The sequence below is a fragment of the Lepidochelys kempii genome, chromosome 1 (genome assembly GCF_965140265.1).
Source record: "Lepidochelys kempii isolate rLepKem1 chromosome 1, rLepKem1.hap2, whole genome shotgun sequence".
NCBI classification, from domain to species: Eukaryota; Metazoa; Chordata; order Testudines; family Cheloniidae; genus Lepidochelys; species Lepidochelys kempii.
The window spans coordinates 290,398,849-290,414,198 of NC_133256.1; the positions used below are offsets into that span (position 1 = coordinate 290,398,849).

The 15,350-nt window shown below is 38.4% G+C and overlaps 1 protein-coding gene across 11 annotated transcripts in view; it reads right to left on the reverse strand.

Moving 5' to 3' along the window:
• The window catches only part of MON2 (MON2 homolog, regulator of endosome-to-Golgi trafficking), a 157,514-nt gene that overhangs the window by 71,043 nt on the left and 71,121 nt on the right, over positions 1-15,350 (reverse strand). For 10 of the 11 annotated variants that reach the window (XM_073327927.1, XM_073327923.1, XM_073327920.1 and 7 more), the window contains 9 exons: positions 9,829-10,061; positions 8,198-8,279; positions 6,069-6,250; positions 3,432-3,544; positions 2,617-2,721; positions 2,146-2,226; positions 1,987-2,060; positions 1,819-1,909; positions 285-386 (listed from right to left, as the gene is read on the reverse strand). In XM_073327927.1, coding sequence (XP_073184028.1) covers positions 285-386; positions 1,819-1,909; positions 1,987-2,060; positions 2,146-2,226; positions 2,617-2,721; positions 3,432-3,544; positions 6,069-6,250; positions 8,198-8,279; positions 9,829-10,061 — 1,063 coding nt within the window. The remainder of the gene's footprint in view (positions 1-284; positions 387-1,818; positions 1,910-1,986; positions 2,061-2,145; positions 2,227-2,616; positions 2,722-3,431; positions 3,545-6,068; positions 6,251-8,197; positions 8,280-9,828; positions 10,062-15,350) is intronic. The other variant, XM_073327918.1, reaches the window with a different exon arrangement.

The window sequence follows — 15,350 nt, forward strand, 5'->3', positions numbered from 1 at the left end:
AGGAGCACTTGTGGCACCTTAGAGACTAACCAATTTATCTGAGCATAAGCTTTCGTGAGCTACGGCTCACTTCATCCGATGAGAAGTGAGCCGTAGCTCACGAAAGCTTATGCTCAAATAAATTGGTTAGTCTCTAAGGGTGCCAAAAGTACTCCTTTTCTTTTTATTTAGAATATTGATGTTTCTTTTTACCTTTTAGTTAAGTCCTTGCAGAAAGATAGCTATTAGCAAGATTTTACTAAAAGCAATATATAGTAGTATTTATGACAAGATAAATTAGTTACCTCTAGGAGGTGACCAGTCAGAGGTCTCCACAGAATCTCAATCCTATGCATGTTAACCAGTCCCGTTTCCAACAGTTTAGCAACAGCAAAAAGAGATGGTTCCTAAGTAAAATGGAATTAAAACACATGATTAGAAGTACTTAGTATAATTTTAGAAATGTTCCCCTTCTTTTGATTTACTGGTAAGATTTCCCCACTCATTACAGTCATTGTATTTGACAATTTATGGAAGTCACAGACCTCAAACTGCAGTTAAATGGGACTGGGAGGTTTCCACAGATGCATCAACTCTATGCTATTACCAGCCACAAGAGGACAGGAAAAGAGACAAACACTCCCTTTTGATAACAGTTTTTTCCTTTTTTCACTGAGTTTGCTTGAGTAGCAGGAGTATTAAAATCCCTCCCAAAGCTCTCTCTCTGGCATAATATTGTATTTTAATGCTATCCTTCCCAACAGAAAATCTGAACACACTTTACTAACAAAAGAATCGGATCTCTGTTCCACCATAACAGACTTAAATTAGAAATAAAAGCCAACAGTACAGATTATTTTATCTAAATATTTCGCAAAGCTCATATTACTGTTATCCTAGATTTAGGATCAAAATTGTAAGGTCCTGAAGAGATGTGATCAATCTCCCATTCATTTGATCTGTGTACAACACAGTAGCATTTTATGCTCAACTATAAAAAAAATTAACTACCACCACATAATTATAATGTGGCAGCCATTTTACTATGTTGCAGAGTGCACTCTACTATTTCCCCTTAATGTGAGATTCCTTGTTCTCATTTTTAGTTGATCTTAAATTCAAACTATTTTAACTCAATTTCCTTTCTTTGCATTTTGAAGTTCCCTCTCCCAGTTTTATAATTTTAGTACATAATGAATCAAAAAGCATTTACTCATTTTTCTATTTACTTCTCTCCTGAAGACGCTACCACCAAAGCAAGAGAACAAGCAACACACCACCCAATACCACACCCCTCAAGGGAAATCCTCGCCCCTAAAGCTCCTTAAATATCTCTGGAGGGTAGAGGGCTCAGAAAGTTGTTCCACTTCTCTCCCCAGGACTCCCACGTAGTGATGTGGTTTTTTTTTTTGGTTTAAACCAAAACTGTCAAATTTGTTTTAAAAAGTTTTAGAAGATATTGGTTGAAATGGAAGATTTTAATATATCCCAGAGCATACTGTATCATTCAAAACATTCTAGCTTTTCTGAAATCTTCAAAGCTTTTAAAAACTCATCCATCTACAACCTGATTATTCATGGAAATGCCCAACATTGCTTAATGTTAGAAAACGTGATAAAAATACTACATAAGTGTTCAGAGAAGATTTAGTAGCACTGCCAATCATTAATAACCAGAAAATTCCTTGTCTTAAAAATGTGTTAATTTTATGATCATATCATATGTAGCATTAGCTTATTTCGATATTAAAGAACAGTGATCTAGCTTAAGAACAAACATGAGTCTGACGCCTGTCTTACACATACATATCTGAAAAGTAATAACGAAGCGTTCCATACCTTGTTATTTCCATAGGCCATTTCCATGGCTTCCAGAGACAAGGAACAAAGGGCATTTATTAAATGATGTAAAGACACGTCATCAAGGAACCTGAAAAATACCAGCTATCAAAACACTGTCACAGCTGATACAAACAAATACTTAGATCATAAGAAAAGGTCTCTTACTGTGAGCTTTCAAATAGTCTTGAAAGTATGTTGGATATAACTGGTAAATCAGTCATAACTGCTGTAGTTAGAACCTAAGGGACAGAGAAATGTATTTTGTAGATTGCAAGAGAAAGTATTGCACAATCATCATATTACAGAATGAACAATTATGCTTACTGTGCTGGGTCCTTCTACAGCTCTCCCGGGTTTTAAGGCACCTCCAATGCCAGGCTTTAAACCCAAAATCCATACGAGATGCTGAAATGTAAAGGAAGAATTTCTGACTGAATTATACAGATAGATGAATATAAAATACTATATTTGTATTTTTGGAGATATCTGATCTCTACGTATTTTTCTGAGTCCCATGAGAAAAACCTTATCACTTTGTGAGAAGAAGCTAACACTTCTACTCTTTTAGCGACCAATCAGCCTGCACCTGCTCTCTCAGACAGATACAACAAACTAAGTTTAGAGGACAGTGCTAGAACACTCCTTTATGGACATTAGAGCATATAATGAGTAAAATACAATCTAAGCTTATGTTGCCATGTTCAAATCAATAATGCCCACATCTTAGAAATCATAACCCACCCCGAATTATAAGAAACAAATCAAAAAGCAATACATGCATTACCTACACCATACCTGTAGAGTAGCCAAGACAAGTTGCCATGATGTACCAAGAACGGCTCCATGGCAGTGAGCCAAGTTAAGTAATGTCCTCATACACTGGATATTTTTTGAAGTCAGCTAGACAGAACATGTTACATTGTTATACTTATGTATTATGAGAAATCAATGGTGTTGCTAGTAAAATCACTAATCTTAAAAAATATTTAATGATCTATTAAATTAAAAACCTGCACTTTTGTGATGCATCCATACCAGGGAAGTAACTCAACAGCTTTCAACAACTGGTCCCCCAATTCCCAATTGAATAAAGGTTGGGAATAGCTTGACAGTGTAAACAGAGTCAAATTATTTTCAGTTTTATTTCCAGAAATTAGACACTTTGTTTCTCCAGATGTCCGACATTTTTTTAAAAATGATGTTCAATCATATGACCCTGACTACGTTAGCCGTTTTTAAACCATAGTTGAGCAGGACAAAGGGTACCCATTACTGACATTCTTAGTCATGATAACAGGTCATTCAAGTACATAAAGAGCCACAGTGGACACCTCTTACATGATAACAGATCTTTCATGTCCACAGGTTCTCCCAACTATGAAAAAATTAGGAGGCTACTTTAAGTAAATGGGCCTCTTATTACAATACAAGATTATCCATTATCTCTTCTACAAGAAAATACACAAGAGAGTTCCAGCTAGTCACAATGAGTAGGTTCAGTTCACTGTAGTAGTAAGGAATCACATAGGAAAAAAGGGATTGAGAGAGAATCAGATACAGAAAAAGGATGCAATTCAACAGAAAAAAGTTACTTAGAAATTGTACTTTACCATTACTGTTCCCTGCGGCTGGAGAGCTAGCGGTTGCCCTACTGCTACAACTTGCTGATGAGACTCACTTGAGGGACTGATCATCTGAACATTCTGCCCCTGAATAGAATAAGCTAGAGAACAAAGAAAAATCCTCATGCAAAATGCAGTAAATATTCTACTAACTTGGCTGCAAACATGTAAGTAGTAACTTTACTCACATGAGTGGTCCCATTGAGAACTCTGCAGGACTGAGCCCAAAGGTTATATTTATAGCAGTCTCATTATGCCACTTTAATTTATAGGTAAAAATAGTCTCTTACTTACATTTATTATTGTATATGACTTTCAGCACAATACACACATTTTGAAAGGGAAACCATCAACTTAAAAGGACCTCATACAATCTCACTTCTACCTGAGAAATATGTACCTTAACTATTGTTAAAAATAAATAAAGGCTACTCACCAGTAACCAGTGTTTGAGATGAACTCTGCACATTCCCACTCTTTGGCTGTGTCAATGCCACCGCCTAGACAGTCCAAATGCACTGTTTGCACATCACAAGAGTGGAAATGTGCAAAAGCCATTCAAAGAACAATACCTAAAATTATTATTAGAACAGAAAAATTAGAAAAAGGGATTTTGCTCTATTTTTTCCACTTTGTTTACTTTGTGCATACTCGGTTGCTCTATTTCTTCTGTATAGTTCTCAGTCACCTTCTCTTGTATGTGTGGCTTTTCCACACACAAAAAGAGAAACATTTGAAAAATAAGAAAGGACTATAAAACCACTGAACTCAGAGAGGGACTCTGCAGGCACCTGGGTCTGCAGGCACTGCCCCCGCAGCTCCCATTGGCCGTGGTTCCCGGCCAATGGGAGCTGCAAAGCCAGCACTCTGGGCAGAGACAGTGTGCAGAGCTGCCTGGCCACGCCTCCCCCTAGCAGCTGAACAAGGGGGATGTTGCTAATTCTGGGGAGCCCCCAGATAAGTGCCACCCAAGAGCCCGCCTCACCCTGTCCTATGCCCCATTCCCTGCCCCCTCCCACAACCAAACTTTGCTGGTGCTCAGGGGAGGGAGGCATGGAGCCCAGAAGGGAGCCTGCTGGCCCCACCAACCCCCCTCGGCACCAGCGGGGGCCCCGGGCCGCACGCCGCTGTCTGCCCTACCCCTCAATTCCCCCAGTACCCGGCCGCCCTCTCCCAGCACCTGCAGCACCCCCAGGGCAGTCCCCGCCACCCAAGTTTTGATCAGGGGTATATAGTAAAAGTCATGGACAGGCCACGGGCCGTGAATTTTTGTTTACTGCCCATGACCTGCCCATGACTTTTACTAAAAATAAAAGGTAGCCTTACCTTTATATATACCATATAGTCATAATATGGCAAGGCAACTAATGGTCCCAATTGCAACATAGGCCAGATCATCCTCTCCCATGGAAAAACTCATGAAGGAAAGAGGAAAGGAAAACTCAGAATTTCCCCAGATCATTCCAAATTGGAGTGAGTATATTTCTGCTTTTGTCCCCCAAGAAACATCTGTGGCTTCTATACCTCATGGGATCTAACACAGGCACAGTGCCATCAACACAAGTACCCTGTACTTGCACATTGGTTCTGAAGGCTTCTTCCCCCACTAGTTGCCCAACAGGTGTGAGCTATATTTAAGACATGCTGTTAGGACTCCCCAGTCTGTAAATGTGACTAGAAAACTCTTCAAAAGGAGATAGTGCAAAGTGCAGGGATCTGCAGGAAAGCTTAAAACAGCTTTAGCCTTTAACAATTTACAAGTAGATTTGCATTGTAGGTGGAGGTACTATACAACCTGTATTTGCAACCTGTATCTCCTCCTACCCCTGGCCTATCCCCTGCTCATGCAAGGGCCCTCAACCTTGAGGCATTCCCTGGTGAGATCGAAGGATAGCAGGAGAGAGTAAAGAACAGTGCTGCCATGGCAGCTAAACCCAACTTCCAGGAAGGTAGGGGAGGGTCCCATCTACTCACAGATGTAGTAAATATGATCCAACCCATGGAGTTACAAAAAATATGAGTACTATAACACAGGTTATTTTGGATATATTTTTGTGCTGTGTAAAAAATACATGTAAGAAACAATGCTTATAATTTTCTTGAAAATATGAATGTTGAGTTAACTTTTCTGCACAGAACAAACAAGATCTTTAAACAATTTTTTTAAACGTAATTTAGAAGAAATATATTCTCAGGATACACTGGATGGAGGCACAAAAGCCATTATATCTAGAACGCATCAACAACTGAAATGTCAGTTGCACATCACTTTTTTTTTTTTAAAACCGAAAACAGTTTTCTTTTTCAAAGTTTATAGTGGATAAATAAATCAAATCCCCAATGATGCAAAGTGTTGCACGTGGGCAGGCTCCAGCACCTGCACAGTGGGGCCACAGTCACGAGTATCAACTCTTCAGTTTTACATACAACATTGCCAAACATTTTATGGCAGCAGATACTAAAAACTTACATATGTTGACAGTCATGTCATGAAAAAGAAAAGTACTCTAAGTTTATCATTGTGGCTTGAGGTTATTTTTTACATTAAGCATGGGTTAATGTAGAGTGTGAAATAAGATTAAATGAACAAATGAGTATACAATTTAACCTTAACTACACCCTTACATTTGCTGGAGAGAGTTGTAGTTGTGCTGTTCAGTACAGTGAGGGCATAATGAGGAGGCAAGGAGCCTTTGCAAATGGCAGTGATAAAGGCATCTCTTGAAGTTACAAGACCCAGTTTTCCACAAAGTGCAGCCATGGTCAATTCTGCTTTTAAAATATTTTCTGTGGCAGCTTCATCCGTGCTGAAAAAAGTACAAAGTGTTTAATAGAGACAAGTCAGATAGTCATTATATAGATATAAGCAGCTGGTTAGAAGTACGGTGGTAAAACCCAGCAAGAATTCAAATACAATACTGTGAACACTGTCAAAGAGCAAATTTAACCAATTAAAAAAACATTTTGAAACTCTAATTCTTATTATATAGCTCTTCTATTCTGAATGATTTAGCATAAGGAGTGCAGAGTGGATGTGTAATTTTTTTAAATTAGCTTTCTACCACCAGAAGAATGTTTATATGGAGTCAAGAGGGTTTTTGGAAGAAAAATATCTAATTAAAAATATTGCAAAACCAGAGCTACTAGTAAATAAATCCCTCAATGGAAGCAATCACAGCATTTATCCTTTAAGTAGTATCATCTCACTGTACTGAAAAATTCCAGCTGCTCATGTAAAAATGATTAAGTAATTAAAATGTAAATCTTCAAAAATCTAATTTAATTACGTCCCAATTTGAAGTCAAACCAAGAGGTGTGTATGAATGTAAATAATCTGAAGATCCCATTCTTTTAATATTTACAAGTCAAACATTTTTCTGTCAAATCTGGATACAAGGTGGTTCTCTCTAGACTTTTAACCAAATTTTTAGGTGTTGACCCAGGAGGAAGCTAAGAACATAAGAATGGCCGTATGTGGTCAGATCAATGATCCACCTAGCCCAGTCTCCTGTCTTCAAACAGTGGCCAATGCCAGATGCTACAAGAGAATGAACAGAAAAGAGCAACTATCGAATGATCCATCTCCCGTCGTCCACTCCCAGCTTCTGGCATTTAAAGATTTAGGACACCCAGAGCATGGGGTTGCATCCCTGACCATTTTGGCCAATAGCAATTGATGGACCTATCATCCATGAACTTATCTGTTTTTTTAACCCAGTTATAACAGGAGCAAAAGGTTTACATTTTAAGATGTATAAAATTTTTACTGAAAAAGATGTTAAAAAAACAACCCAGAAAAAAAATGAGAAGTCACATTGATACAAAGACACTGATCAGGATGAGAAGGTCTCTATAACTGAAAAGGAATATTCATCTTCAATTCGTCTAGCTCGTAATTAATTTTTTTTTTAATATAAATTACTGTATAGATGGCATTTAACTCTAGGTAAAATCCATCTTATTTTTGCACCTAGGGAAGTGCTCTTTTGGAGTGTTTGGGGGTAAAGGGGAACATACTTGCACATATGGTGGTTGTGTCCAGGACTTAGAGTTTGGGGAGGAAGTTATTAAATAGTTTCACCTAATGACAAAATGCCAGATTCCTAGAGATCCCCCTCACTTAATGCTCCAGTAAAGGATACACACTTTAAACAGAATGACAAATTATTTTTTTTTATTGTTAGCAGCTACAGGAGTAATCCCTGACTCCTACGGAATTGTGGTCTAGTAAAACTTGGACTGTCCTTGTAATGGAAAAGCTTTCACACCAAGTATGTACACAAGAGAAGCACCAAAAAGAGGACAGGTATTAGAAATTTGGTCACCCTTTTTAGTGAGAACAGGGCACCCCAGCTATCTGACCAGAAAATTCAGCCAGTTTCTTTGAATATTAACCTGATCCTGATTAAATAATAAGTAATGTACAATACACTGTGTTAAAGTTTTATTGTAACTTGGCCTTAATGAAAATTTGTTAAAAAAAAAATTAATTTCTCTAATAAAATGATTTCTCATTCCAGATAGAACTAGGGCTTGTGTCAGATTTTTGGAGATCATCAGGAAGATTATTCCTGCAAGGCCAGACTGTCCTTCCTTAAATCACATCACCACCACAATCATTCCTTCCCCATTTCCTGTGAACAGCTTCTTCTCCCACACCAGCCAACTACACAGGTTCCAAAAAAAATCAGTTTTGGACACAATTGTGAACATAACCTATGAAGGATCAGCAAAAATTAACACAGAGTGAGTACCTGGCATCAAGAAGCAGCGACAGTGCAGCAAGAAGACCACACCAGCACGCATTCACCATTTCTTCCCAAACAGCTCTGTTAACTTAAAAGAAAAAGATTTTATAGTACTGATAGATACTGGAAGTTTATTCAATAACTGTTGCAACAAATGCACAAATGCTAGCTGTTGGATCTCTTTTAGGCTAATAATGTACAGGCTAAAATTACTTTTATATTCCCCTAAACAAAAAAGTAGTCACATTTGAGAGAAGATTGCTAAAGTGAAAATATCACCCATGCAATCATTAAAAATTATGGAAACTGCCAGTTAGTCATCAATCATTGCTCTCTGACTCCTTACCTTTTTAACAAATTCCCTTGCATTTTCAACCTATAACTAAGGCTAGGATTCTGTCATGGAGGTCATGGAATCCATGACTTTCATTGACCTCTGTGACTTTTTTGCACAGGGGCTGGAGCTCCCAGCTGCAGCAGGGGGACCCCGCACAGCTGTCGATGGACTTGAACATTATCCATGTTGATTTTTTTCCCATCCTGCCCTGACCTTTGGCATGTCACGAAGGTGCATCATGTCAGGTATTCCTGTGGAGCCATGGCAGCAGCACCATGGAGTGCTCTGGATTTGTTGATGCCCTGGCCCATCCTGATGACATGCCCATAACTTCCATAGCTGGGAAAGCAGTACTGAGTGTTGACGCCTTAGCATGGAGGCACTCTTCTCCATGCAGCATTACTGCCTCAGGTTCCTGGCATACTAGGCAGCAATACCACTGGAGCCCAGTCTTTTTGTGCCCAGGAAGTGGGCTCACCACCACTACTTGCACCATTCAGGATCAGCTCCCTGCATCATTGCTGTTTCTGCCTCTTCCCTTATGTTTCTAATTAGGTTCCCTTTCCATCCTCCCTACTCATAGCCCCATTTAACTTTTGTTTCTCCAGAACCTCCATCTTGCCCTCTGCTGTCAGAGACCTCCTTCTCCCAGCCTATATCCTGCCATCCCAATACCCCTATTGACCAGGATGTCTCCCTGACCTTCCAGAGTTTGTGCTATGCTGGGTTGAGGACTCAGGTAGGCAGCAGGTAGTACTGGAGAACAGAACTAACTAGTAGGACTTGTTCTATTGCCTTTTTCTTGCACAGATAAAATAGTGTATAGCAAAAAAGGAAAATAACTTAAAATAGAAAAAGTGGCTTATGTCTGAGATGCTGTAAGCGTGGAACAGAGTGTGCGAGCGCATGCACACAAGTCAAGAGAGTTTCTAGAGACTGGCCATTCAGCTACAGAAACTCAAATGTTCCCAAAAGAAATTTCAAAAGATTATTTTCAAAAGCGTGTTCTGTCAAAGTTATTAAAAATGTGACCAAAAATTAAATTAATTTGCCCCAAGAAAAAGTTAGTATATAAAACTTAGAAACTAAATGAAAATGAAGTATGGAAGAGAGGATTTTGCTCCTGCTTTAAAATTAAATCTACAAGCAATTTTTATTATGGAGCTGCTAGGATGCAGCTATAAAACTCCATTTAAGACTTCTAAAGTAAATTGAATGCATCTAAAAATGCAAGGCATTTAATCATGAGATTTTATTTCTCTTATGTTGTACTTAACATAGTATCTGCATTTTTGTATACCTAGCTCCTTGTCAGTTTGGTCAGATACTGACTGCAAATCTTGCTGCTCCGAAGACTGTGTTGGTGATGAAGTTCCCTCAGTCATGGTCTGATTGTCTGTTTCAGCCTGTCGCAACTCTCCTTCAATCATGGTAGTGATACCACGGACAAGATCCAGTAAACAGTGGAATGCCACAGACATGGCATAACCTTCAGGAATTGTAGGTGGCTCTACTTTATCCAGCATTTCTAGGCTGAAAAATATTTTTGTAATGTTTTTAATTTGACAACAGTACTGATGAAGTAGTTGAATGAACAGTAATGAAAATCTGAGCAAATAAATTGACAATATTCCCACTACCCACTATTAAATTATCAAGAGGTCCTGAGGTAATATCCTAAATGGGTATTAAAGAGGTACAAAAAAAGATTCTTACACCAAATACACCCAAAACTAATTAAAATATGACTAAATATAAAGGTACTAGGATACTGAGACTATTATATATCTATGTCAATGAAATCTTTGTGTTAGTGAAATTTGCTTAAATATTTGACCATTTCTGAATGAATCACTTCATTTTATTCTTATTGTATTAACTCAAAACGAATCACAGTACCACAAATGTATCACTTATAGATTTAAGGAATTTAAACAACAGAAAAGTAATAATTCAGAAAACCACCAGAAAACAAATTACAAAAAGAAAGATTATGTCACATGGCAGTCATTGCTTGTCTGTTCCTATAAAGAGTTATTGCAGAGGCCCACCATAGCTAGGCAATACGTTGGAGGGTAACCAAATATTTCTCATCCCTCACTGAGCCATTCGTGTCAGACAACGCTAGCCACTACAGTCATAGAGGAAGAGGTAGAATAGGAATCACTTACAGAGGTTGCACCTGACTGATAAGCAAGGGATCTGGATTAGACCCTAGTACCTGCAATCCATCAAAACAGATAATCAGTCTCTGGCTAAATTATAATATTGAATTTGATTGGTTCCACACCTGTATGGATGTTGTAAGTGTGAAACAGAGTGCACGAGTGCATGCACACAAGCTCCATTTAAGACTTCTAAAGTAAACTGAACGTATCTAAAAAGGCATTTAATCATAAGATTTTATTTCTCTTGTAAAAAGAAAAGGAGTACTTGTGGCACCTTAGAGACTAACCAATTTATTTGAGCATGAGCTTTCGTGAGCTACAGCTCACTTCATCATGTAGCTCACGAAAGCTCATGCTCAAATAAATTGGTTAGTCTCTAAGGTGCCACAAGTCCTCCTTTTCTTTTTGCGAATACAGACTAACACGGCTGTTACTCTGAAATATTTCTCTTGTGTTGTACTTAACATAGTATCTGCATTTTTGTATACCTAGCTCCGTGTCAGTTTGGTCAGATACTGACTGCAAATCTCGCTGCTCCGAAGACTGTGTTGGTGATGAAGTTGCCTCTTTTTGCATTTACTGTACAAAGTTCATGATTACATTCTTCACTGTTGGATATCATGTGACCAAAACATCACTTTTTTTTGACAGTTGAAGCCTCATTGCCTCTCTTCCCCTTTGCTATTCCCCTGCTGACTCAAAACCACCACAGAGCTGGACAGCACAGTGGGAAAAGAGAGCAGAGAGCAAAGGGTGGTGGCAGTAGTAAAGCCAGCACAAGGAGAGACAATGCTGAGCCAGAAACTACCCACTGCCCCAACAACCACCACCTGATATCTCAGGCAGCTCTCTATCCAACTGTCCTAATTTATCCAGCTGCACCAACCCCATTACCTAAGGCATTATTACTCTAGCCCACCATCCAGATATACCACCGCCCTGCACCATCCACTACTACTCCTTTTACCCAGATGCCCCAGCTATTCCCTTTAGCATTCTCCCTGAAGACAGGGGCCTTGCGTATGCATACTAAGAGATATCCTCCATTACTTGCTTCTGGGAAGCACAGATGGGAAAGGCTGCCTTCCATTCCCATCCCACACCTGCTTTCAACTGCTCAGCGAAGACAGATCAGTCACTTATTCTCCATCTATGAGAAAAATTATACAAGGGACTTGAGAGGCCAAAAACAGAATAGAAACTTGGTCTGATTACCCCAAAAGCAAGGAAGGAGAGAGAGTGTACTTGTATGTTGGACCAGTTTGGCATTCAAATATTCAACGAGGCCGTGGCTTGAGCACAGTTGACTGGCAAAGTAATCACAGGGCAACATCAGAGACCAGCAGGAGGATATGACCTACCCAAAGCCGTCAGATATTATGGTGGAACGCTTAGCCAGAACTGCCTGTGACAAGGTTTAAACAACTAGGCACCCTATCCAGAAAAGTATGCTGGTTAGCACTAGCAATACATGCCTACCAACTGTCCTGTAACAGCATACTGTCTCACATGACCTTCTCATAAGCAAACTAGGGAGAAACAGTCGAGACAAACCTACTATAAATGGACGCAAAACTGGTTGAAAAATTATACTCAGAGTAGTTATCAATGGTTCACAGTCAACTGGAGGGACATATCAAGTGGGGTCCCACAGGGATCGGCCTGGAGTCCGGTTCTACTCAATATCTTCATTAACGGTTTGGATAATGGCATAGAATGTACACTCAAAGTCTGTGGATGATACCAAGCTAGGAAGGGTTGGAAGATCTTTTGAAGGACAGGATTAGAATGCAAAATGATCATAAATTGGAGAAATGGTCTGAAATAAATAGGATGAAATTGAGTAAGGACAAATGCAAAGTACTACGCTGAGGAAAGAATAATCAACTGCACAAATACAAAATGGGAAATGACTGCCTATGAAAGAATACTGTAGAAAAGGATCTGGGAGTTATCGTGGACACAAATTAAATGAGGCAACAATGTATACTGTTGGGAAAACAAACTTAACATCATTATGGGATGTATTAGCATGAGTGTTGTAAGCAAAACACAAGTAGTAATTCTTCCATTCTCCTCAGCACTGATAAAACCTCAACTGCAATACTGCGTCCAGTTCTGGACACCACACTTCGGGAAAGCTATGGACAAATTCAAGAAAGTCCAGAGGAGAGCAACAAAACTTATTAAAGGTCTAGAAAAATGACCTATAAGAAACAATTGAAAAAAACTGGTTTGTTTAGTCTGGAGAAAAGGCGACTGAGTGGGGACAGGATAAGAGTCTTCAAGCACATAAAAGGTTGTCCACTAAGGACAGGAAAAGAAGCAATGGTCTTAAATTGCAGCAAGGGAGATTTAGGTTAGACATTAGGAAAACCTAACCGTAAGGGTAGTTAAGCACTGAAACAAATTACCTAGGGAAGTTAAGGAATTTCCATCATAGGTGGTTTTCAGTAACATGTTAGACAAGGACCGGTCAGGAATGGTCTAGAAGAGGGGTGGCCCAAATGTGGCTCGTGAGTGGGCTGGTGAGGTAGGGACTTCTGCCCAGCGGGGTTGGGGGGTCTTAGGGCTTCAGCAGGAGTGGCCCACCTCGCAAACTTCTGAAGATTGTCATATGTGGCTTGGAGGGCCAGTAAGTTTGTCCACCGCTGGACTACACAATACGTAGTCCTGCCTCCGTGCAGAGGACTGGACTAGATGACCTATCAAGGTCCCTTCCAGTTCTACATTTCTACAGGCTGGTTTAATAAAGTTATGCCCTTCTCTTCTATTATAAATGTTTGCTTCGTCATAAGCAGCTGATCAGATGGCAAAACACCAGCCTGTAGAAGACTATAACTTGGTGGGAAAAAAGGTATTTAAATCACAACTTATTCAAGCAGAAAAACAATGTCACCTTACAAGTCTTTTTTTTTTAAAATAAATTTTCTGAACACTTAGCCGTTTATAAGAAAGTTTACAAGTCAATTAGTACAAATCTATAAAAAGTACAGCAAACAGAATGAGAATAATATCTGCACTAGTATTGTTAATTATCCAGGGACATTTTAAATGAAAGAGCAAATTTTTTTTTAAAAGTAACATATTCTATGCCTAATGTAAAGCTTCAAGTTAACTTTTCTGTGGTTTTACACAGAAGAGCGTAGATTGCAGATTAAAACATTAATGGTTGAACTTCAATACTCAAGAACAAGAACACTCAGATTTATCACATTACATCTTGGTACTACAGCAGATGTATCTTAATATAATAGGGTTGATAAAATGTAATTTTTAAAATTAAAAATAAATTTTTAAAAAATTTAAATCATGATTTTTATTTCTCTCTCCACTTTAGAGATAAATTCCTAGCATTGATATTTTGTATTCATTTAATTAATTTCCTAATTGTCAGTAGATTTTCAGATTTTACAAAGAGGTGTGTTTTTTGTTTAAGAAATGTCATAGTTAAAATGGTGAAATGCTCTGACCAGGTTACATTCGTCCATCAGGGGTTTCAGTATGAAGTCAATGAAACTCGTGCACCTAAATCACAGGCTCCTGTTTTTGGAAACTTTGACCTGTGCTGTATAAAAAAAGGTCACAATGACTTTGTTAATGTATTAAAAAAGTCTAAATGACTTTTCATGTTAACACTAAAGCAATTGTGTTTTGAAGTGACAAAGATTTTATGCAACTAAGAAAAGTGTAATAAAAATACAGTTTTAGCCCCTTATGCTGAAAATATTTATGTGCACATCAGTTTAACACGATAAATAGTACCACTGAAGTCAAAGTCATGATTCATGTGAGTGAAGTTATACCTGTTGAAGTGTTTGTAGAACTTGGGCCTTAATTTTCAATATTTTGTGTTTTGCCCTATAGTAGTTTTCAAGTAAGATCCCCTACCCGCAGTGACATTTAGAACACAGCATTTATAATTTAGTTCATCATAAATCTTAATCTAAAATTGGAATAGCACAAACTTTCAAATTAGTTAAACAAAACCTCAACCTAATTTAAATCAATGATTTTTTAAAAATCCAGTGATTTAAATAATTTAATCACCTTGATTTAAATCACTCTGCCTGCCTTGTTATATACACCACAAGCGGTGTACGTGGAACTTTATAGGAAAGAAAACAAAGTCCCCGCTTCAAAGAGATTATAATTTTAAGTTTGAATGATAATCACACAGAGAATTAGACACACAGTAGAGGAGAGAGATAATGGAGAAAAAAAGAAAAAAGGATGAACTGCTCGAGAGGAAATATTACTTGCAAAAATTCAGACTGATGTAACGTTTTGGTGATGGGTTTAATTTCTGGGGTAAAACTGTTGTTTTTGTTTTAATGAATAAAATATAAAATTAGGTGTGAGATGGACCATAATGCTCTGGAGTGCGGTTTAAGGATGAAGATGAGCAGAGAAAGGTAAGTTTTGAAGGATTTGAAAGAGGAGAGAAAAAGGTACCTGGAAAAAATGAAGGATGAGACTGATGTTAAAGTAGAGCCCAGTGTAAAAGGAGGTATAATCTCATGTGGGAGGAGACAAAATGAGTGGGATCAGGCTAGGAGACTGGGCAGCAGGTCAGATTAAGGCACAGGCATATACCTATGACCCCATCTCCTAGACTCACATGATGAAAACAAAATCTCAATTTTTTTTTATA